The sequence below is a fragment of the Macaca nemestrina genome, chromosome 9, assembly GCF_043159975.1.
Source record: "Macaca nemestrina isolate mMacNem1 chromosome 9, mMacNem.hap1, whole genome shotgun sequence".
Lineage (NCBI taxonomy): Eukaryota > Metazoa > Chordata > Mammalia > Primates > Cercopithecidae > Macaca > Macaca nemestrina.
Window position 1 is genome coordinate 7,971,748 of NC_092133.1, and position 24,389 is coordinate 7,996,136.

The 24,389-nt window shown below is 45.1% G+C and overlaps 2 protein-coding genes across 3 annotated transcripts in view; one reads left to right on the forward strand and one right to left on the reverse strand.

The window, feature by feature from the left end:
• Nucleotides 1-570: 570 nt before the first annotated feature.
• LOC105470342 (matrix metallopeptidase 21) lies at nt 571-24,257 on the forward strand. The gene is made up of 7 exons (XM_011722207.2): nt 571-1,469; nt 2,780-3,314; nt 4,345-4,484; nt 4,742-4,883; nt 6,534-6,791; nt 9,428-9,600; nt 10,162-24,257. The coding sequence occupies exons 1-7, from the start codon at nt 1,308-1,310 to the stop codon at nt 10,459-10,461; spliced, it is 1,710 nt and encodes a 569-aa protein (XP_011720509.2). The 5' UTR covers nt 571-1,307; the 3' UTR covers nt 10,462-24,257.
• The window catches only part of LOC105470348 (erythroid differentiation regulatory factor 1), a 45,769-nt gene continuing 34,376 nt past the window's right edge, over nt 12,997-24,389 (reverse strand). For both annotated transcript variants that reach the window (XM_011722231.2, XM_011722222.2), the window contains 3 exons: nt 23,931-24,046; nt 22,983-23,134; nt 12,997-13,835 (listed from right to left, as the gene is read on the reverse strand). In XM_011722231.2, coding sequence (XP_011720533.2) covers nt 13,664-13,835; nt 22,983-23,134; nt 23,931-24,046 — 440 coding nt within the window. In that variant the 3' untranslated portion in view covers nt 12,997-13,663. The remainder of the gene's footprint in view (nt 13,836-22,982; nt 23,135-23,930; nt 24,047-24,389) is intronic.

The window sequence follows — 24,389 nt, forward strand, 5'->3', positions numbered from 1 at the left end:
GCTCTCTGGAGGACGTCTGCTCAAATAAAAGCCCAGTTCAGGGAAGGTTCTGTCTTCAGGATCCCAGAGAAACTTGAGGCTTCTCCATGAGGGGAAAGTGAGCGGGCCGAGGTGATTGTAGTTTATCCTCATATACAGATCTCTACCCACAGAATGGGGCACTGTGCAGTCATTAACTAGAACGATAAACACTTACATTCAGAAACAGAAAAGTGCTTGTAACATTGTGCTGACTTGGGCCGGGCGCGGTGGCTCAAGCCTGTAATCCCAGCACTTTGGGAGGCCGAGACGGGCGGATCACGAGGTCAGGAGATCGAGACCATCCTGGCTAACACGGTGAAACCCCGTCTCTACTAAAAATACAAAAAACTAGCCGGGCGTGGTGGCGGCGCCTGTAGTCTCAGCTACTTGGGAGGCTGAGGCAGGAGAATGGCCTGAACCCGGGAGGCGGAGCTTGCAGTGAGCTGAGATCCGGCCACTGCACTCCAGCAAGGGGGAGCAAGGGGGACAGAGTGAGACTCCGTCTCAAAACAAAACAAAACAAAACAAAAAAAAACACAAAAAAACATTGTGCTGACTTGAAAGGAATAGAGACTAGAGTTCATGTAAAATGAGAGACACACACAAATACTTTTCTAGGCGCCTGCGCATATGTATCTGCAAGAATGTTCACTGAAATGTCACCACCATAATCACAGAATTTCTTCGTCATTCTCAGTACTTTTACAATTTATACTATCCACTGAGAAGATCTCCTTTATATAAAGTGAAACAAAAAGAAGAAAAGCTACACAAAAAAAGTCTGAGTAACAAACTAAAACTCTCCAAACCCCAGTTCGCCAAGAAAAAAAAAGCGACCCAAACTGTAAGCAAACTAACGGTCAGCGTTTTTAAACTCAGGCTCAGATCTGAGAGGCACGTTGTTAGGGGTGCAGTCTCGTGCCTCTGTTAATTCCACAGCTCATTTAGCGGCAAACTTGCCCACAGTACATCTCCATAGAAATGGAATCCACAGGCACTGGCAACTGTAGGATGTCATTACCCGGGGAGGTGGCAAACTCCGGAGGCTGAGAGGAGTTCTCACGCCAACAAGAAAGGTGAGCCTGGGGTCTTCAAAGGCAGCACGCCCATGGCCTGCCACGTGGCCTCCTAGTGGGCACACTTCAGGGCTGGGTGAGAAATGCTTGGAAACCTGGGTGCTCCCTCCTGGGCAGCTTATAAAAGCCACCCTAGGTTCTGCTCCTTAAGGAGAGGTGACGGGGACGGGGACGAAGCAGGCAGGGAGGGCAAGGGTTCAGACCAGGCCAATGCTCGCCGCCTCCATCTTCCGTCCGACACTGCTGCTCTGCTGGCTGGCTGCTCCCTGGTCCACCCAGCCTGAGAGCCTCTTCCACAGCCGGGACCGCTCGGACCTGGAGCCATCCCCACTGCGCCAGGCCAAGCCCATTGCCGACCTCCACGCTGCTCAGGTAGGAGGAAGCTGGAAGAATAGCAACACCCCCAGGCACACGCACGTGCACACAGGCACATGCACATGCTCTCACAGGCACAGGCACGTGCACACGCACGCACAGGCACGGGCCAGGATGGCGACTGTGCCGAGGCAGAGAAGGGCCACGCAGGCTGGGCTGGGAGGGAGGAGTGGCTCCTGTGGCTCCTATTGAACAACCATGAATCCAATGTTAACCTGATTCGACAACCCCACAGGTCAGCCCTAGTGAGAGAGAAATGTCCATGCACAGACAACAGACTGAAATGCCAAGTGCCTTTCCAAAGGCAAGCATGTGATACTGTAGTGGCCAAGGCACTGTCGGAAGGTTTTCTGTGGCTGCTCACCATGCCAGTCTCTGGATGTAGAGAAGGGGACAGCCCTGCAAGGTTCCCCAACACCGCAATAGTGAGGATCCTAAGAGAGCTGTCTGGGGTGGCATCCGTGGACCTCACCTGAGTCTGTGGTGAAACACCCAGAGGTCTGATGCAGCCGATCCCCTCCTCCAGAGAGTCGTGGTTGGGGACAGGGAGTGGACCCATGAGGTCCCTTGACCTGCCCTGGCACGTGGTCCTGTGGTCACCATAGGCCAGGAGCTGATGCTCAGGGTCAAGTCCAATCCCCAGCTCCCATGGTGCCCCAGAGGCCAGGGCAGAGAACAGGAGAGCCGCCCTGTAGCCAGGCCCTCAGCACCATGGAGGCCGCCGACCGACCTCCCTCGGTGCGGCCATGAGGAAGCCCCCGGGTCCTCAAACCCAACCACTGCCAAGCCCCTCAGTTCGAATTCCCAGCTCTCAGGACATGCCTCACCCTGGCCTTCTCTGCGGTGTGGCCACGCCCGGCCTTCCTTGGCACCCCCACCTGCCCCCACGACCCGCCCCGCATGGCCTCGGGGAGCCGTCTTCCTTCCTCACTGCGCCGACCTCTTACCTCCTCCCGGCACTCGCCCACCCCGCTGCCCAGGTCTCCTGCTCCTCGGGCCCTGGGGCGCCTCTGACTCAGCCTGGTGCCCATCCACGGCCCGCACTCAGGACGGCGCCCAGGACTGGCTCCCTCTCTCCTGTCTCTGTCCCTCACTGCTGCTCTCTCTGTATCTCCCTCCCTGTCTATTTCTATTGCTATCTCCATCTGTCTCTCCCTGGCTGTCTCTCTGCTTCTGTCTGTCTCTTTGTCTCTCTGTCTGTCTCTGTGTCTCTCCCCATGTCTCTGTCTCTCTAGACTCTGGGGCAGGGCAGCCCGGGAGGGCCCGGACCGAGGCGGCCCAGATGAGGGTGCCTTTCTCTCCCCCAGCGGTTCCTGTCCAGATACGGCTGGTCGGGGCTGCGGGCGGCCTGGGGGCCCAGTTCCGAGGGGCCGCCGGAGACCCCCGAGGGCGCCGCCCTGGCCGCGGCGGTGCGCAGGTTCCAGCGGGCGAACGCGCTGCCGGCCAGTGGGGAGCTGGACGCGGCCACCCTGGCAGCCATGAACCGGCCGCGCTGCGGGGTCCCCGACACGCGCCTACCGCCCCCCGTCGCCGCGTCTTCGCCCCCCGGCCCGCCCCCCAGAGCCCGCTCCAGGCGCTCCCCGCGGGCGCCGCTGTCCGTGTCCCGGCGGGGTTGGCAGCCCCGGGGCTCCCCCGACGGCGGGGCCGCCCGGGCCTTCTCCAAGAGGACGCTGAGCTGGAGGCTGCTGGGCGAGGCCCTGAGCAGCCAGCTGTCCGCGGCCGAGCAGCGGCGCATCGTGGCGCTGGCCTTCAGGATGTGGAGCGAGGTGACGCCGCTGGATTTCCGCGAGGACCTGGCCGCCCCCGGGGCCGCGGTCGACATCAAGCTGGGCTTTGGGAGAGGTAAGAGCGCCCCGGGCTCCTGGCCTTCCTGCCCCAGCCCCTTGGGGATCCTGGCGCACCTACCCCCGCCGCGGCCACCTGCAGAATAGGGGGATAAGCCCTCCCGGCCTGTCCCAGGCGCACCTGTCAGCAGGCAGAAGCCTCCGGTCAGCGTCCTCTTGTCAGAATCGTGGTCACCCCGCAGAGAACCCGGTGTGGCCTATGGGGACACTACGGCCGGCCCTGGGCGCAGGCTGCTGCCCGGGCTGCTCCTCAACGTCCCACTCGGCTCCCTGCCTGTGCCTCCAGCTTCCTAGGGAGCAGCAGCCGGGCCTCGGGACAGGGCGGGGTCAGGCACAGGTGCCACCACCTCCCCCGTACAAACGGACAAATGCGGGACAAAATACCTTGGACATCTAGCAACAGAAGTGTTAAGGGGCAGACCGAGCAGAAGAGGTGACCACTGCCACCTGGAATTGGGTGCTGGCGCCCCCAGGAATCAGGTCTTGGTCTAGACTCAAGGATGGCTGGGATCTGGGATGCCCAGAAAAAGGCACCCAGAATGGAGAGTGGATGGGGCGTGGAAGTGGTCAGAGACAAGCAGCAAGCAGACGAGCCGCTTTTCAGCCCCATCGGTGACCCAGGGGTGCACAGGGCTGTCTTCTGGTCTCACTGGGTTAATGTCCCAGGGTGAGAAGTACAGGGACACGGTGGGCTGAAAAAGACAAATTTTAAGGGACCCGGCTTCCAGTATTTCATGACCTCCGCAGAGGCGAGGATCCGGCCCTGATCTTGTCCGGGTGAGGCCTTTTTGCCATCTTCCCAGGCCCCCTCTGCTCTGCTCCCAGGCATTTGGTGCCTGCTGGTCTCTGTCTCTGACAGTAAACACGGTTTATAAACCGTCTCCCACCCTCCTCACATTGAGGACTTAATCCAGGAGCTGTCGCTCTGTCTGCCTCTGCTGCCGGTTCCTGGAGGCTGGGGACCCCCTAGGTGAGGAGTCTGTATGTGGGGCACTCATCCTGCACCTGGACCTTCTCCCCCTCGCCAGGCCGGCATCTGGGCTGTCCACGGGCCTTCGATGGGAGCGGGCAGGAGTTTGCACACGCCTGGCGCCTAGGTGACATTCACTTCGACGACGACGAGCACTTCACGCCTCCCACCAGTGACATGGGCATCAGCCTTCTCAAGGTCAGTGGTCCTGAGCCGCTCGTGTTGATAAGACACCAGCAGTGCTCATGGGCTGACGTCCAAAAAGTCCAAGCTTTTCCCATGTAGCGTCTGCATCCTCTGAGGAGGTAAATCTGTGTCTGACGACGGCTCCCCAGTTCCACTGGTGCTCCCCTCTTCACAAGCACCGCTCCTCTCGAAACACAGGCCTGCGTCTGTTACGCAGGGATCCATCGCCCAGGCTTCACCTAGCGCCCATGGTGTGTGTCCCCTTCTAGGTGGCCGTCCATGAAATTGGCCATGTCCTGGGCTTGCCTCACACCTACAGGACGGGATCCATAATGCAACCAAATTACATTCCCCAGGAACCTGCCTTCGAGTTGGACTGGTCGGACAGGAAAGCAATTCAAAAGCTGTATGGTAAGACTGCTGGGGAGGGCATCCCTGAGCTCGTGGAGGACACTGTATTCCAGCGCACAGGAGGACCCCGCTCACTCCTCACCGGGAACCTGGGTCCAAGAGCACAACGTTGTACAACTCATGTCACCCAAGGGTAGCCGTCCTCTAGCTCCCTGATGCCATTCTCTCAGTTAAAAGTGGTTCTGCCCAGTTGACAGCCAGTCCCTCCTGTGTCCTGTCTTCCACATGCCACATGCATTTCCAGGGAGGACAGTGAACGCAGTGTTTTTCTCAACACAAGCAGGCCCCCCCACCCATGCTATGGCATCCCACCAGAGACGCACACACTGGAAGCCCTGGGAGTTTACTGCAATCCCAAAGAAACTGAGTTTAGCCTGGCCAGGATAAGCTCTAATCTCTATTTAAAATCGTTTAGGACAAACGTTCTAGTGGTTGATTAAAGTGGTTAGTGATTTAACACAGAGGCCCAAGGGAATAAAGCTGTCCTCCTCTTTTCCATTCAGAGGTCTCTAGGCTGGGCACAGTGGTTCACACCTGTAATCCCAGCACTTTGGGAGGCCGAGGTGGGCGGATCCTTGATGTCAAAAGTTCGAGACCAGCCTGGCCAACATGTTGAAACCCTGTCTCTACCATAAATACAAAACTTAGCCGGACACGGTGGCACACGCCTGTTATCCCAGCTACTTAGGAGGCTGAAGCAGGAGAATTGCTTTAACTCATGAGGTAGAGGTTGCAGTGAGCCAAGATTGCACCACTGCACTCCAGCCTAGGTGACAGAGGGAGACTCTGTCTTGAAAAAAAAAAGTCCCTAACAGAGACCAGCCCATTTCTGTTCTCACATCCCCCCGTTCTCAGCACTGTGTGTCTTTGGAGACAATAACAGGCAGGACACACGGACTTGCCCCAGTGGAAACCTTACTCTTACATGAGCCCAGAATCAAACTTCTTCCCGCTAATGAAGTCAAATTGCCGTTAAGTCGTCAAGGGAGGCATTCACTAGCTATATTTAGGGTGGTCAACCATACATAACTTTGCATCCAAATTGAGATGCTTCTCAGAGGGGCCTGGGACACTGTGAAGAATGAAGCCACAATGTGCCTGTGAACCAGGACTGTAGCAGGCAGCTTGGCACCTCCAGCTCCCTCTGCTCACCACCTCAACCTTTTTTTTTTTTTTTTCCCCAAGAAAGGGTCTCACTGTATTGCCCAGGCTGGAGTATAGTGGACTGATCTCAGCTCATTGCAGCCTCAACTTCTCAGGCTCAAGCAATCCTCCCACCTCAGCCTCCCAAGTAGCCTGTGCCAAGGGACCACAGGCACGTGCCACCATACCCAGCTAATTTTTTTGTGTGTGTATATATATATGTGTGTGTGTGTGTGTGTATATATATATATATATATTTTTTTTTTTTTGGTAGACACTGGGTTTCACCATGTTGCCCAGGCTGATCTTGAACTAACCAATCTTGCCTCGGTCTCCCAAGGTGCTGGGATTACAGGCATGTGCCACTGCACCTGGCCTCACTTCAGTCTTACATGGTGTCTTACTTTAAGGTGTTTTTATAGAAAGCCCCAGCTTTGCAACTGTCTTCATTCAAGTCACACATGAAAATATGTTTCTGTACCATGTGACAAGTGACTTTTTTTTAAGGCTCCTGTGAGGGATCATTCGATACTGCATTTGACTGGATTCGCAAAGAGAGAAACCAATATGGAGAGGTGATGGTGAGATTTAGCACATATTTCTTCCGCAACAGCTGGTACTGGCTTTATGAAAATCGAAATAATAGGACACGCTATGGGGACCCTATCGAAATCCTCACTGGCTGGCATGGAATCCCAACATACAACATAGATGCCTTTGTTCACATCTGGACATGGAAAAGAGATGAACGTTATTTTTTTCGAGGTACAGATTCTTCATGGATGGTTCAATTTCCCTTGTTAAATGAATGCACTCAGAAGGAATGTCTTGAGCCGCTACCAAGGAATCTGTTGTAATGCTCTCGTCATTACTTGCTTAATTTTTATCTGCTCCATCAGACTGGAAGCTCTGAGGGCACAAGGATTAGGTTCTATTCTGGTTTTTTGTTTGTTTGTTTCTGAGACAGAGTTTCACTGTTACCCAGGCTGGAGTGCACAATCATGGCTCACTACAGCCTCGACCTCCTGGGCTCAAGTGCTGTTCCCACCTCAGCCTCCTGAGTAGCTGGGACCACAGGCACACACTACTACACTTGGCTTAATTAAAATATATATATATATTTTTTGTAGAGATGGGAGTCTCACTGTGTTGCCCAGGCTAGTCTTAAACTCCTGGCTTCAAGCCATCTTTCCACCTTGGCCTCTCAAAGTGTTGGGATTACAGGGGTGAACCAGTGCACCCAGCCCCTGATCTTCTTAAGACGGCACTAAGTCACCGAATGAGTGAATGAACTCTACTAGGTACTAAGGTGGCTACCAAAAAACTGTAAGAAAGGGCCCTGCCCTGCAGTTTTAATCTGGTTCTGGTGGGAAAAAAAAATACCTTGGACATCTAGCAACAGAAGTGTTTTTAAGGGGCAGACCGAGCAGAAGAGGTGACCACTGCCACCTGGAATTGGGTGCTGGCGCCCCAAGAATCAGGTCTTGGCCTAGACTCAAGGATGGGTGGGATCTGGGATGCCCAGAAAAAGGCACCCAGAATGAAGAGTGGATGAGGGCGTGGAAATGGTCAGAGACAAGCAGCAGAAGCAAAGCCGTGGGGCTGGGAGTGAAAAAGCCGCAGAGCTGTGAGAGTGGGGTCCATCAAAGCTGGCGACAGACTTACCCGGGATGAGGTCAGGCTAGAAAGGCAGGTTGGTCCAACCACAGAGGGCCTCAAATGCCAGGGCCAGGGCTGGACTTTGCTGAGCAGGCCATGAGCCATCAATGGCGATTGCTCAACAGGGAAGGTCAGTGTTTTGCTGGAAGACAGAAACTGATGTGGTGGAGCCTGGGGGGGTCATGGGGAACACAGAAAGAAAGGCAGGTCTGGGACTCTTACTACCGCTGCTCCTTACTCACACCCGGTCTCATCCAGTACCCTGGGCCCGCTGCACGAAGCATGCTGCCTTTGCAAAACCAGACAGCACAGAGTCCGATCATAAACATGATTTTGTGGTCACTGCTTTTTCCTTCCCCTTTCCTACCCAGAGACAAGTTGTATAGCCCCTCTGCCTGAATCCTGGTAAATAACCATAGGGCTTTCAATTGCTCAAAAAGACTTAACAAGGCAAGAGCCAAACGGAATGAACTTTATATGCAAATTTTACCATAAGGATCCTGTATATAAATTTGGTCTCAGTTTTCCTTCATATCACACAAAGGAAGAATTAGTTCAGTACATAAAGAAATTGCCTTACAGCTGACTTTTTTTAGTTCAGGTCTTTCAGAGTTGGAAGCACATCTTTCAGGGTTTTAAGAAGTTCCAAACTAGAATTTATGTTGGCAACACTCAAAGAATCTTACAGATTTAGGTCATCATAGGATAACTACTACAATACAGCTGTATTTTATTCTTGGAGCTTTAAAGACATCTTAATTTGCTATGAATAATTTGGATTAAAAGAAATTTCTATTAGAGTGAACTGCATCTCTAACTGGACATACGTCGCATTGTTCTCAATAGTGAACTTTTCCAAGTGTATTAAATATTTGGTTGCTAAGGAACGTACCGCTTGGGGAGTTCTGTGAGCTGTGAACACCAAATTATCTGAGTGGATTTAGTCTATTCCGTTGGCAAGATACCAAATATTCAGGATTAGGAACTAACAAGAAGAGGCTAAAATAAACTCCTACTGATTTAGAGCACGAAATGAGCGTTCGAACTCTGAAACAAAATGGAGCGAAGTTCCATTTCGTAGGACAGTGGGCAGCCTCTCCGGAGTGGAATTTGAGAGTCCTGACTTGCATTCCTGGCTCAGCCTAGGCGGTCTGAATGTGGACAAGTCACTTCAGCTCTCTACTCCAGTGTCCTTATTTGTAAGGTGGGCGTGGTGGGGGGACTAGAGGACTCTCAAACACTCAAGGTATAATCCAATCATAAGGATCATGATTTCTTCAGTAACAAGAGGGCTTATATTGATTAGGATAGGAAAGTGATTCCAAGCCTTGGGCCACTAACATTAAAAGGAACATCTTTAGACTGTAAAGGAAGAAGAAAAAAACATTAAGATACTAAGGTAAAAAAGACAGGATTTTTGCTGTTTTGTTTTTGCTTTTGATGAGGGCTGGGAGGATGACGTTCATGGGGCGGGGTTTCCTTTTGCTGTGAAAGGCAACCAACATTCCAACTGCAGCAGTGACGGTCAAGAAAAATGCACTTCCTGGGTTAAACGTAGGACTAATTCAAGACCTCGGAAATCGCGGAGTGGAGGCTTCACTCAGACGCCGAAAGCCCTGCTTTCTCCTAGAATCATGGCAACACATTGTACAGGATTGGCTGAGACCTAGATTAAAACTGTCCGCTTTGTCACATGATTTAATAGTAATAAACCATATGCACGTATTTTGTTTGGCTCTCAGGAAATCAATACTGGAGATATGACAGTGACAAGGATCAGGCCCTTACAGAAGATGAACAAGGAAAAAGCTATCCCAAATTGATTTCAGAAGGATTTCCTGGCATCCCAAGTCCCCTAGACACAGCCTTTTACGACCGAAGACAGAAGTTAATTTACTTCTTCAAGGAGTCCCTTGTGAGTAGAAGGCTCTTCAGCCGAGCAATGCTTCTGTCATCCCTAATAGAGATTGGTCAGGTGGTCAAGTTTGTATTTAAAAGCTGTACTTGGCCTGCCACAGTGGCACATGCCTGTAATCCCAGCACTTTGGGAGGCCAAGGTGGGCAGATCGCTCAAGTCCAGGAGTTTGAGACCAGTCTGGACAACATGGTGAAACCCATGTTTCGGTCTCAACAAAAAAATAGAGAAATTATCCAGGTGTGGTGGCACATGCTTGTGCTCCCAGCTGCCTAGGAGGCTGAGACGAGAGGATCGCTTGAGCCTGGGAGGTCGAGGCTGCAGTGAGCTGTGATTGCACCACTGCACTGCAGTCCATCTGGGCAAGAGTGAGACTGGGTACAGAAAAAACCCAAAAAACTTGTACTCACTTCAGATCTAAATAGCGATGGCAGAGCATGATGGAAAATTAAGAAGTTCAAGTCTAAAGAATTTGGTACAAAGTCTTGTCTCGTTGTTATAAATTAACCTAAAAATATTAATGATTTTCAGAAGAGCCAGTCTATCTTATTTGCTTTGCAGGTATTTGCATTTGATGTCAACAGAAATCGAGTACTTAATTCTTATCCAAAGAAGATTACTGAAGTTTTTCCAGCAATAATACCACAAAACCATCCTTTCAGAAATATAGATTCCGCTTATTACTCCTACGCATACAACTCCATTTTCTTTTTCAAAGGCAATGCATACTGGAAGGTAGTTAATGACAAGGACAAACAACAGAATTCCTGGCTTCCTGCTAATGGCTTATTTCCTAAGAAGTTGATTTCAGAGAAGTGGTTTGATGTTTGTGATGTCCATATCTCCACACTGAACATGTAATAAGAAAAAGTGGGAAATGGAGTCATAGGACTTCGCTAAGAGAAAAATTCTGATATTGTTTACAAAGAAAACCAGATTTTCAGTAGCTAAAGCAAATATGGCACTGTAAGTTAAAACCCAATGGGAAAAGCCTTAGTTGAACTTTTAAAATACTTCATTTAAAAATCAGTTGCTCAGGGAAAACATAATTCATAACCTAGAAAGGCTAAAAAAAACAAAGAAACCCAAAAACTAAGCATCCAATGATCTTTGCCTGCTTCCTACTCTGTGGGGCTCCGCCCATCCCAACTGTTTGCCCACCTGATTAATGGGAGTTGGAAGGGTGGCCAGAGCCCTGGGTCAAGCTATGAAGGAAGGAGATGGCACGGAGATGATTTTACTGAGGGATGTAATGGGAAAGTCATGGGATTCAAATGGATTGCCCTCCATAGTCCCTGTCAGAATGACATTTCTCTAAAGACAGTGTACAAAAGGTTTTCACGTTTATTTCTCTCTTGATCTTCACAGCTCTGTCAGCGTGGCAGGATGGATGCTACTGTACACATTTCCAGTCACATTAGCCAAAGTTCATCTGTTGTATCCTGCCAAAAGTCAAACCCAATGGGAGCTCTGGGCCCTCATCTCCAAATCCCAGCCCAGGGCCCTCTGCACTTCCTCTGTGTCACTGTGGTGGTCTCGGGCTCTGAAATGAGTTGCACCCTCTTGTTTGAACACACAGGCCTGCAACCCAAATGGTCCTGAACAGAACAGCTTTGCTGGTTCACTATAATTCATTTAGTGTTCTCTCCTACCACTTTATATAACAGTTCACTTAGGTTCTAAAGACCAGACTACCAAAAGGAGACTCTTGAAGCTAGCTGGATAATTTTATTTTTCCAGTATCAGTTATATCTAGGATAGGCAGTATATCCCTTCAACTTTTACATACTATAGCTATTAACTCTTAACCCAAACGAAAACCCAATGTCATTTGTAATGATGTGAACAAAATCTGAAATTAACTGAAATGGGTTCAGTAGCCTCCATGATCAAGCCACAGATACCAAATTCTTCTTCCAAAGGAAGAGCGGAAACACAGGTACTTTAGGAAATTTTAAGTTAAAAACAGCAAATTACAAATATATTTTATAAGGATCTTTATTCCCCCCGTAGGAACTTTCATGTTATTGCTCTGACAAAGGAAGATAACTAGAATTTATTCTTGCTTAAGAACAAATTCTCCTGTTGACTGAAAGCTTGTTTCAGCCAAGGAGGGGGCGGGAGAAAAGATCAGCACCTCAGGCCCCTGACCCCAGCTCAGTCCTGCCTGAGCGGGAACATGCTTTTGAATTCACTAACCCAAAAGATGGTATATCATCTTTGATCATAATCCACAGAAGTGTCTACGTTTATCTAGCAGGGCGAAGACAGCTTTATTATGTGTGTACACTTGCTACAAGGGGAAACAGAATGACACTGGTCTTGAAATGAAACATTGCTGAATTTGTACAACTGCTTTACAATTTAGAATTCAGGCAAAACTTTAAATGTTTCAGTGATTAATTTGTGCAAACTGATACATATCTGTTCCAAGAAAAATGCAAACTAGGTAAACAACAACTAAGTGGACAAATGGCAGGAGAGAATTCTGCTAAGCTATGATGGATGTTAATTCACTGTCAATGGGCTGGGTGTGATGGCTCACACCTGTAACCCCAGCATGGTGGGGAGGTGGATGGATCCGAGGCAGGTGGATCCCTTGAGCTCAGGAGTTCGAGACCAGCTTGGGCAATCATGGCAAAACGCTGTCTCTACTAAAACTACAAAAAATTAGCCAGGCATGGTGGTGCACACCTGTAGTCACAGCTACTTGGGAGGCTGAGGTGGGAGGATCCCTTAAGCCTGGGAGGCAGAGGTTGCAGGGAGCCGAGATTGTGCCACTGCACTCCAGCCTGGGTGACACTGAGACCCTGTCTCAAAACAAACAAACAAATCTCAGCCAATGAAAACACCTGGAAATCTCTGTAAAAGAGAAAGAAGTCTCTTTACATCATAGCTCTGTAAAAATTTGGCTTAAAACCAGTTCTTCCAAACCATTCTCTAGTAGAGTTGGAATTCCGTCAGAGGGCTGGCTGGCGTGGGAGGGGCTTCTGGCCACCGTGGAGGGCCCGCAGGGAGCTGGCCGAATCTCCAGCGCGCCTGCCCCAGGCCTAGGCAGCAGACCTACCCACAATGGTGTCAGGCACAGGAGTCCGGACATTCACCTCACCTTGAAAGAGCCTGTTTCATCTGTTACACTGCCTTGAAATTGAAAGTATGAATTATGAACAAAAACAGCCTTGTGTACTATAGCCATTACAAATAACAGGGGATGTTTGTGTGTAACTGGACAAGAGCCATGTAGCAGCAGCAATAAGTAAAATATTCTAGGGAGAATTTAGTGGACAGCAGAATTTTACTTTTAATGTTTTGAGCTTTGCTTTTTAAAGTTTATTAATTTTAGACTGAGTTCAACTCAAAACTCAATGTGAAGAATGAAAATTGGAAAAATACAAAGACATTTTAAATAAATAGTTTATTTATTCAAAATAGTTTTCTTACCTTATTCACAGTTTCAAGTTTAAAATGAAAACAAGGGGTAGTACCTGCTCTTGATCGACTGTCATATAAAGTCAAAAGTGAATCCTTTCAGAACATGCATTAAATACAGCAATTGCACAACAGCTAGTCTTTGAAAAATCCTGCACTGAAGCTTATGAAGAACACACCTTTTTCCTGGGCAATTTAAAAGGAAACACTGTAGATGCACAGGAAGTCTCCTTAACCCACTTGAACCTGTAATGTCATTTGGATAAAAGTTCTCTTGACCAAAGTAACATTTTATCCAAAATAACCATATCTGAGACCATGTAGCTTGACATACTTCAAAAATAGGAAAGTGTAGCTGCATCACAGCAAGTCTGTGAATATTGAGGTACTATGTACTTCTTAAAGAAACAAATAGTGGAAGCTTTAAGTTTGATTCTGATGTTAGCACTTCAAGTGAAGAAGCCACAGAACTCAACCGTAATTTGTCTGTCACTTAAAATAACTCTGTGTTTCCACTGATATACCTGTTTTAAATGGATATTTCCCTATTATTTAATGAAACAAAGCACCGAATGAACAAACCGGCTCCGTGTTGAAGGCACTGACAGCGTGTCTGGGACACGGCTCTGTGCAGTCACTGAACGGTGCTGCTGCTCGCTGCACTGCCGGCGGCAAGCTGGCCCAGCAGGTGGACGACAACGTTGATTCTTTCCAGAAGAGTCGCAGTTTTATTTGCAGTTGCTCTCAAAAGCTGGGAGTAAATGTGCTTGTTGGTTTTGAGAACTGCATCATCTTCGATGTTATTGCTAGGGTTAAAAAAGACAAAGAGACAGGTAAGGGACCAGCAATGCCTACTGACAATTCAGAGGTCCAGAAAACCAGACAGTGACAGCCCACCAGTCACTCTTCGCAGAGCAGCAGGTGCTCCTCTCCTGCCGGGTGCAGACCTGCCTTCTTCTACCTATTGCTCACAGGCCTGTTTCTACACATTTATTTCAATACATCAATGAAATCCAGTACTCATTCCTCTTACAGACATTTGAATGCCTATTATGTACTAGGAATTACTCTTGACAGAGAACAAAACAGGCAAAAAGAAGCCCGTGACTGACGGAATTTGCATTCTATTGAGGTAGGAGTTTGGGGGAGGGGAGCGGAGGCACTGGGGGAAACACCAGTAAACAAGAGAGTGACAGACGGGACAGCCACGAAGAAAACGCAGTGGAGCTGGGCGAGGACACAGAAGGAGCTCTGCGGTATTTCCTCTGTTCCTCAAGCTCCGCCTAAAGCGCCTTCCTGTGTCCCAAACACACATCTAAAGCCACTGTTGGACTGCCATCTCTAGAGCTAGAACTACCTGGGGTTTCAACATGGATTCCTGAACTACAAGAACTGCTGCATCTCAGTTTACTCTAAAAATGTCAGTGCAATTCTGTGTGAAGACTGCCCCTCAGCTGAGGAGTACCAGACAGTACTCTACCTTAAAACTATTTCAGTTTACAGTTTGTCCTGAAAACATTTACCCCTTATGATGGATCGGTGAATTCTATTTTTGTTACTACTGGAAAAGACTAGTAATTCCGTGGCAGTTCATATCTAGCATTTTTTTTTTTTTTTTTTTTTTAATGAGTCCAGGTGCAGACCCCTGGCTCACATAACCAGGTAACAGATAACAATTCCACAACTCTTTACAGTGTCCATGACCACATCTGAGCCTTACAATAATCCCATCCCCTCAGATAGGCAAGGACTAGCATTTTTAATTTACAGATGTAAAACCTAAGGCCCAGAAGGGTTAATAGTTTGGATTAAGGTCAAAATGTCATGTTTTCCAATTTCAAATGCTATACTCTTTCACCTCTTCGGGGCACAAATATTCTCCCTTCACCCAAGGGCTTGCCTCAGGCCTGCCAGCCAGCAGCCAGCAGTGCAGAGCTCCCTTCCCCAGGAATTCCCCTTTCTTTGATTCCTGGCTCCATTCCTCCTCCACAGGATCCCCATTGCTGCCTTTAGACATTTCTCCCCTCCAATTCCCACTTATTTTATCAGACAGATCTCCTCCTGCCTTCTCCCAACAACCACAGTACAGCAGAAGTGACTGTTGTAAATGCATCCCTGTCTGTATCTGGGCCTAAGGTTGGCTGTATTTTAGTTATGCGGGGAGTTAACAGTCACGAAACCTTTGATAACTTTATAGAAAATTTAAATGACTCTGACAGTAATCAAGGCATTAGCACTTAACAATTAGAAATGGCATTTGAAAGATGAGTTATTCTTTGTGGACAATGACATCACACTGTCATTTTATTAATAGTTGGGTGCCTAAAGATAACTGATGGCTGCAGGGATCATAACCTTAAAATCTTTGGATCTGTCCTAACCATAACTCTGAATTTTAAGTCTTCATCTTCCAATTTCTACAAATCATGCCTGCCTTAATGCATTCTTATCAGCAGTTTCACTGACCTATGACCCCTATTCAGAGGGCTCCATCATCTCACAGGTTTTTTCTAAAGGGAACTAACTTACATTCTTTCATCTCCCTTTTTACTAATCTTAACCAAATATTAAATGTACACATCTAATGGGAACAACCCACGAATCTAAAGGATCTGTTCTTAGCACTGCAGCAGAGAGCTCCCTGAATCTTCAGAGATTACTTCTACTTTTTATGGTATTTCACTATATTAAACCCCAAAGCCACCAAAGTGTCAAGAGGCCTGGATCTGTGAAAGCAATGAATATTAAAATACAGTAGAAGAGTAAATTCTAAATTCCAAAAGAAAAAAGAAAAAACCTTTGGCTTAACAAACTGCTACTGCTAGAATTTCTAGCAGATCAATGCCAATGCAGTTGTCATATGATGATGAAATGCCTGCATAACCTGAAAATGAAAAAAAAATTTTTTTTAAACAAGTAAAATGAATCTTTCACTCTAATTCTATAGGAATCTAATAAGCTTAAGATTTTAGTTATTAAGCCTTGTTTATGTTTTTGCCAGCGGGCATGAAGTGGAAAAAGCAGTAGTCAAAAAATGAAACAAAAATTTATTTAACGTGGCCTCTTACTATCTGTGGAGGATTGGTTCCAGGATCCTCCAGGAAACTCAAATCTGAGGAGGCTGGAGTACCTGATATAAGATGGTGTAGTATTTCCATTTTGGCTGTGTACATCTTCCTATATACTTTAAATCATCTCTAGATTAGTTATAATACCTAATACAATGTAAATGCCATATAAATAGTTGTTATATTGCTTTTAAATTTGTATTTTTTTTTAAATTTATTTAATATTTTCAATCTGTGGTTGGCTGAATCTGTGGATGCAGAATCCCTGGATACAGAGGGCTGACTGCATTTTCTCTTTTAGGTCTCATTCTGATTTCCCTCTATACTGCAAAAGAGAATGTTCATGTATCACTGTGAAACAACTAAGCCTGTGGCAGAGGCTATTTTCCTCTTAACAATAAAATTATAGATGTTTTCATTTGCGTATCAGTGAAAAATGAAATAGTCATTGACTTAGTAATTAATATTTTTGTTTTGAAACTGTCAAGGTGCTTATTTTATTAACACAGTATCACATTTAACCGTTTAATAAACCTTAAAATCAATATAAATTAGCTAAATAAGACTGAATACATCATGCATGAAAACTTTAAACTAAAATAGTTTTCAACAGCATATTAATAACCTAAATAAACAGAAACTTAGAAAACCTTCCATTAAAACAAAAATTACTTAGGTCACACATATGACTGTTACAGTTATAAAAGATAAAACTGAAACTATTACCTATTAAATTACTCAAATGATTGACTTGTGAAAAATCAATGAATCATTTCTTCTCACGTATCATATATTTATATTGCCCTTGTGGAAACCAATACAAATTTTAAAAATTTACACACTGCTGTTAGAAAAAGGCAGGAATTCTTTTCAAGCCTTGTTACTATATGCACTATCGGCTCTGCCTTACAGCTCTTCAGAAAGATGGATGTCTCCGCTAAATGACAGTGAGTGTATCAACACCCGCTGGCTGCTGTGTACCACAACCAGGATATGGTACAGACCCTGAGGACTAACCACCAAGTAAAAGCTCTCCTTAGACTATAGAGAATTATTCAAAAGCTTTTTTTTTTTTTTTTTTTTTTTTTTTAAAGAGATGGGTTTTGCTCTGTCTCCCAGGCTGGAGTGCAGTGGTGCTGTCATAACTTGCTGTGGCCTTGAACTCCTGGGTGCATGTAATTCTCCTGCCTCAGTCTCCCAAATAGCTGGGATCACAGGTGTCAGCCATGGCACTTAGTCCAAAGGCAATTACTGAAAGAAGTTTCTATTCATGGTGCAGAGCTGAAAAAAGTCTCTGGCTCAAGCAGGGCAAACTACAAGGTCATGGCTCTTCTTAAATCCATGAGAGAGGTGGGACAGCCAGGCAGCCTGCAATCTAAGGAGAGACAGGCTGATGCAGGGAGAGAAAGGACAGTCCTTCCTTACCCGGGACAGATGCAGCCAGATGCCAGTAAGCATTTAGCTAAAATAGTGAATGAGTTGGTGGGGGCCCAGTGAGGCTGGTGAGAAAGTGTAGGGCCTCTGTGGAGTCAGGGGCTTCACATCTTCTTACTGGCTTTTCTCCAAGGACCTCCTAAAGTTCTCACATAAAAGACCAGTGAGAATCCTGAAAGAATAACCCTCCTGGTGTAGACCGATGGCAGGGTAACAGCAGCTGCTGTAGGAGGGATCGGCAACCCCACCTGGACCCCTTCTCCTCTACGAAACAAAAGCCTCAGTGCAGGTGGGGGAAGACAATGACCACTGTCAACCTTAGGGCATGGGTTAAAGTCAATGAATAGAGGGGAAGGGAACAGAAAAAACACTCTGGGGCGTTAGGCGGGGGTGCAGGAGCAGTGGGAAGGCCACACTCCTGAGACTCAGGGACACGAATGTCTGCCTAGGCTGAGGCTTAAACAACTATGGAGTCCTTGCTAACTCCCTGCTCCCTCCCAAACAGGCGAAAAGGCACCAAAGGACCAGTGACAGTGGAATATGGCTGGAAGAGCTGTGAGAGTGTAAAGACAGATCCTCTCTAAGGTGCAAAACAAAAGAAAGACCTAGAGCTGAAGGTAGAGAAGACATTAAGAATCACCTTCTGCAGACCTGCTCCACCCTCCACATGAGGACTGCTACGAAAACTTGAACCATGGCACATGGAAGGCAACCATCACAATAAAAAAATCTCAACCACAGCTCAACGCCAGGCTAGAAAAATGAATTCCACTTCCCACACTAAAGCCCTAGCAGGGGTAAGTACAAAAAATTCCAGGCAAAAAAAATTATTTCCCTTGGTCTCTACTATCATACATAAGGTATTCAGTTTTCAACAAACAAGAGATATATGGAAGGCAAGGAAAAAACAACATAGTCCCAAGAGACAAATAATCAACAGAACCAGCTAGTTATGACACAGATGTTCGAACTATTTCATAGGTAATTTAAAAGGACTATAATTAGTATGTTCAAGACACTAATGGACAAGGTGGATGCCATGCAAGGTCAGATTGGTGATTTGAGCAGAGAGCTGGAACTGTAAGAATGAACCCCAGGGAATTGCTAGAAACGAGGAACACTGTAACAGAGACAAAGAATGCCTTCAAAAAGTTCAACTGTAGATGACACAAAACCAAGTAAGGAATCAGTGAACTTGAAGACAGTTCAATAGAAATTATCCAAACTAAATCACAAAAAGGAAAAAAGGGTGTCAAAAAAACCAGAACAGAATATCCAAGAGCTGTGGAACAACATCAAACAGTCTAATATAGGTATAATGGGCTACCAAGGAGGCGAGAGAATGAAACAGAAGAAAGAAAAATGCTGAAGCCAGGGGTAAAAGCTATCATGACACACCCAAGCCTAATCACAGTCAAACTGCTGGCGGGTGGGACGCCTACAGGCAAGGAAGATGCATTTCTAACAGATGAACAAAAGTAGGAAACACAGCTGGCTTCCAGTCAGAAAACAGGCAGGCCAGAGACAATGGAGTGACATCTTTAAAGTATGGAATGAAAAGGACTGTTAACCCAGAATTCTATACTCTGCTCAAAGATCTTCCAAGACTGAAAAAGGAATAAAAATTCTCTCAATTGAAAAGATAGAATTCATTGCTAGCAGAACTAGCAATGCTAAATGCTAAAAGAAGTTTTTCAGGCAGAAGGAATATGATGCTAGACAGAAACCTATACAAAAAGGTTAAGAGTACTGAAATGGAATAAATGAAGGTAAATAAAATCTCCTGTTCTCTTTAATTGCTCTTAAAGATAACTGTATAAGGTAAAAACTAGTAGCAGTGTATTATGTGTTTATAACATACATAAAAGTAAAACGTATAATAACAGAACAAAAGACGGGAGGAAGGAATTGGGAGTCTACTGTTACAAGGTCTTTACAGTACATGTAGAGCAGCATCATATTACTTGAAGGTGGCCTCTCATGCAAGATTAACGATGTATACTGCAAAATCCTAGGTCAACAGCCAAAATAATGAAAAAGTGGCAGATAATAAATCAATAGTGAAATAAAATGGAATCACAGAAACTATTCAATTAACAGAAGGCAGAGAAAGAATCATATTAAATGTGAATGGTCTAGAGACCCCATTGTAAGACTGGACTTAAAAAGCAAGACCCTTGGGCCAGGTGCAGTGGCTCATGCTTGTAATCCCAGCACTTTGGGCGTCTGAGGAAGGTGGACTGCTTGACCCAGGAGTTTGAGACCAGCCTGGGCAACATGGCAAGACCCCATCTCTACAAAAAATGAAAAAATTAGCTGGGTGTGGTGGTGCACACCCGTGGTCCCAGCTTCTCTGAGAGGCTGAGGTGGGGGATTGCTTGAGCCCAGGAGGTTGAGGCTGCAGTGAGCTATGATCATGCCACTGCACTCCAGCCTGAGTGACAGAGTGAGACCCTGTCTCAAAAAAACTAAACATAAAAATAAGTAAATAAAAAATAAAAAGCAAGACCCAACTATTGCTACTTACAGGAAACCCAATTTTAATATGAAAGACATACATGGAAAAAAACATTAACCAAAAGACAGCTGAGTGGCTATATTATCAAAGAGGGATATCTGTAGTAATAAGGAGGTCAGTTCTCCCAGATATCACAATCCTACGTGTGTGTACCTAACACAGCTTCAAAAACATATGAAACAAAACTGACGGTGCTGAGAGGAGAAACAGATAAATCCACAAGTGTAGTTGGAGACTTCAACACTCCTCGCTTGGTATATTGATTGCAGAAGACAGAAAGTCAGTGAGAATATAGAAGACCTGAACAATACTATGAACACGCTTAGCCTAACTGACATTTACACAACGCTGTCTACCCCAAACAGCAGGACACGCAGATTTTTCAAGTACACATGGAACATGTGCCAAGACAAATCATATTCTAGGCCATAAAACAAATCTAAGCAAATGTGAAAGAAGAGAACATACACAGTTATGGTCTCAGCACATTAACAGAATTCAACTAGCAAGCAATATCGAAAGATAGCTAACAAGCCCCAATATTTAGAAACCAAACAGCACACTTCAAATAACAAATGGGTCAAAGGAGAAGTCTCATTTAGAAACCAAACAGCACACTTCAAATAACAAATGGGTCAAAGGAGAAGTCTCAGGATATCAAATATTATTTTGAAACAAATGAAAGAGAAAACATACAAAAACATATAAGATGTAGCAAAAGCAGTGGTTTAGAAGAAAATTTTTGGCAGAAAATCTTTTATTAAAAAGGACAAATGTCTCAAATTAGTCATCTAGGCTTCCACCTTAAGAAACTAGAAAAAGAGCAAATTAAGTCCAAAACAAGTAGAAGGGCAGAAATTGATGACATTTAAGAGAGAAACAATGAGGGGAAGAAACAGTCAATTAAGCCAAAAGTTGGTTCTTTGAAAAGATTGAAAAGATTGAAAAAAAAAAATTGATAAACTTCTAGCTAGAATGACCAAGAAAAACAGAAAGAAGAAGGATTACCAATATCAGGACTAAAAGAAGGGCTCTCATCACAAACCCCCTTAGACATTAAAAGGATAATAAGGGAAACTGTGAACCTATACATTTGACAATTTAGATGATGGACCTTCGTTTATTCAAGAAAAAGACAGCCTGAGTAATACTGTATCCAAGAAAAGAAATTGAACTCACTGTTTAAAAACTTCCAACAAAGTAAACTCCAGGTTAAGATGGTTTTACTGGTAAATTCTACTACATGAAGACCTAGTACTAATTCTGTACAATCTCTTTCAGAAAACAGAAGAGGGAACATGACTCACAGACTTTATGAGGCCAGCACTGTTCTAATACTCAAACCAGACAAACCCATTATAAGAAAAGTGAGCTGTAGACCACTATCCCCTATGCACAAACACAAAAATTATCAACAAAATGTCAGCAAACTGAATCCAGTAATACATAAAAAGAATACTCCATCACGACAAACTGGGATTTATCCCAGGAATGCAAAGTTGGTTTAACATTTGAAGAATCAATGTAATCCATTATATTAACAGGCTAAACAAGGGAAACCATGTGGTCATCTCAACAGATGCAGTAAAAGCACTGGACACAAATTCAATATCCATTCATGATAAAAACACTCTTAGCAAATTCAGAAAAGAAGAAAACATCCTCAACTTGATAAAGGCCTCTACAAAGCCCCACAGCTGATACGAGGCTTAATGGTAAAAGACTGAAAACTTTCTCCCTGAGATCCTGAGGAACTGGGGGCAGGGGCAGGGTTGACTGCAAAGGACAGCAGGAAGAATTCTTGGAGCGATGGAACTGTTTTCTGTCATAACTGTGGTGGCAGGCACACATCGGTATGCATTTGTCAAGATTTTAAGAAGGATACACCACAAAGAGTCCATTTTACTGTATATAACAAAAAAAAAAAAAAAAAAGAAAACACAAAAATGACCTGTACCCTACGATTATAAATTGGTAAAATATACATAAGATAACTGGTAACAATGGATGTATTAGGATAAATGGTTTTCATTTCCTTTTCTCTATTTTCCAAATTTTGTTGTATGGTCAGATTGCACTTACATTTAAAAACAAGGAAGGCATATCATTTATATTACTTTCCTGATCTAGTACTACTACTGAAATTTCAAATTAAATCAAAAGAATGTAAGTGTAACAAGATAACCCAAGGCCACGAGAACATTTCTGCGGAGGTGTGTGCTCCTGCTTCCGTGTTCTGTCCTCTACTCTGCACTTGGCCCTGAGCATCAAAACTCCAGTCCAGGCTCTCCATTAATCACAACATTCAGAAGTGTCACTAGAAACACAGATCTTCATTCCAGGGTTACTCATCTCCCTCAGGGAAAACGTTAACAACAGAGTATTTGCCCTTAGGCAGCAAGATTTCTTTCTTTTTGTAATTTCAATACATAGAAGGCTTCATGGAGAGAGTTCTTACCTAGTTTAACAAGTCAAGAAGGAACACCACTTAAAATTCTGAACTATCCACATAGAAGACAAGACAGAATACTATCTGTTCTTTCCTTCTTTTTTTTTTTTTTTTTTGAGACAGAGTCTCACTCTGTTGCCTAGGCTGGAGTGCAGTGGTGTGATTTCAGATCACTGCAACCTCTGCCTCCTGGGTTCAAGCAATTCTCGTGCCTCAGCCTTCCCAGTGGCTACGATTAACAGGCGCACGCCACCACACCAGTTAGTTTTTGTATTTTTCGTAGAGATGGGAGTTTCACCATGTTGGCCAGGCTGGTCTCGAACTCCTCAACTCAAGTGATCTGCCTGCCTCGGCCTCCCAAAGTGCTGGGATTACAGCTGTGAGCCAATGTGTCTGGCCACTATTTTTCCTTTATGTTAGTAGAGAATATTTTTATAGGTAGGGTGCTGGGAAAGAAATTCCTACAAATATCCACTTAATTTACCTTGTTTTCTTTTTAGTTGAAGATAGCAGTTTAATGGACTGAAGGAGAAGAAATGACAACCGAGACTCAAATATACTGAGGAGTTTCATCACTTCTTCTCGATTGAGACTAGGAGAAGCATCAGCAGCTGGAGCAGCGTCACCACTCTTAGGCTAAAAACAACAACAAGTTATTTTCCTGGAGCTACCCAACAGCTGTAGTTTCATACCGTATCAAGTGATGCAACTGCAGTTTCATTAATCTAACAAATGTTTAACCCTAAACAAACAAACAGAAAGCACACCTATGATCATTCTGATAGACTAAAACACATAATTAAAATGTCTCAGCCCACATAGGCACTTTTGTAGAAGAAATTAATCCTGACTTTGCAACATTAGACACAACACGGAAATGTACGGTACCACACAGGATTTGACCAAGCAGGGCTAGAAGAGCAATAGGTGGGTGCACCATGGGGCCTTCAGGAAGCTCTTACAACAGTAGAAGGTAACACGAATGCTGGAATGCCCAGAAAACGAGAAATCCCTTCCTGAGGAGCCTGCTTAGGCCCAGTCACCATTCAACTGCTCCCAGGCATTTTAATGGAAATTACAAAGGAGGGCAGAGGCCTTTTCTTTTAAAACATAAAACAAAACAAATTCCCACCAACAGCAACAAAAAACTTGAGACTTTATAATTTGCTAACTATGGTCTTGTTGAGATATACTCTTAAAAATATTTTAAAATACTTGCAAATTAAAGAAAGGAGATGAATAATTCTACTAGGCAAATATAACAAATCACTGTTAAAATGTTTCAGCACACAGCATACATATGTACATGTGTGTATATATATACACACACATAAAACATACACATACTCACACACATAATATGCCCACTATGTACATTCACCATGTAGTTTAAGACAAACGAAATCCAAAGACAGTCATTTCCTCCATTTACCTGGCCAAATTCTTCTACAAGCTCCTTCTGGATCAGCTGGAATGCGTGCTCGGTTCTCACCATTATATCAAGAGCCCCAGATAGTGTTTTCAACTTTCCAACATTGCTATTCTGACCTAAAGTGTTAAATACAAAATGTTCATTTCTTTAATATAAATCTAGAAACCCATCTAATGTTAATGTATTAATGAAAATTCAGACTTTCAAAATGCTATAAAGGAAGCTAAAGAGAATCTTAATTCTTCTAAATCCAACTTCTGTTTAATAATATTCCCTTGAGAAAAATACTAAGTCTGAACAAAGCAATAAATAATCATTGCTTCCCTGCCTCACCATTTGGTTTTGTCAAGATAGGCCACTTTTTCAGAACAGGAGCCTTAGGAGAAGGGACCAGTGGAAAAGAGTCTGGGGCTCGAGGCCCACCTCACAATTTACCAGCTGTATGGTCAAGTCACATAA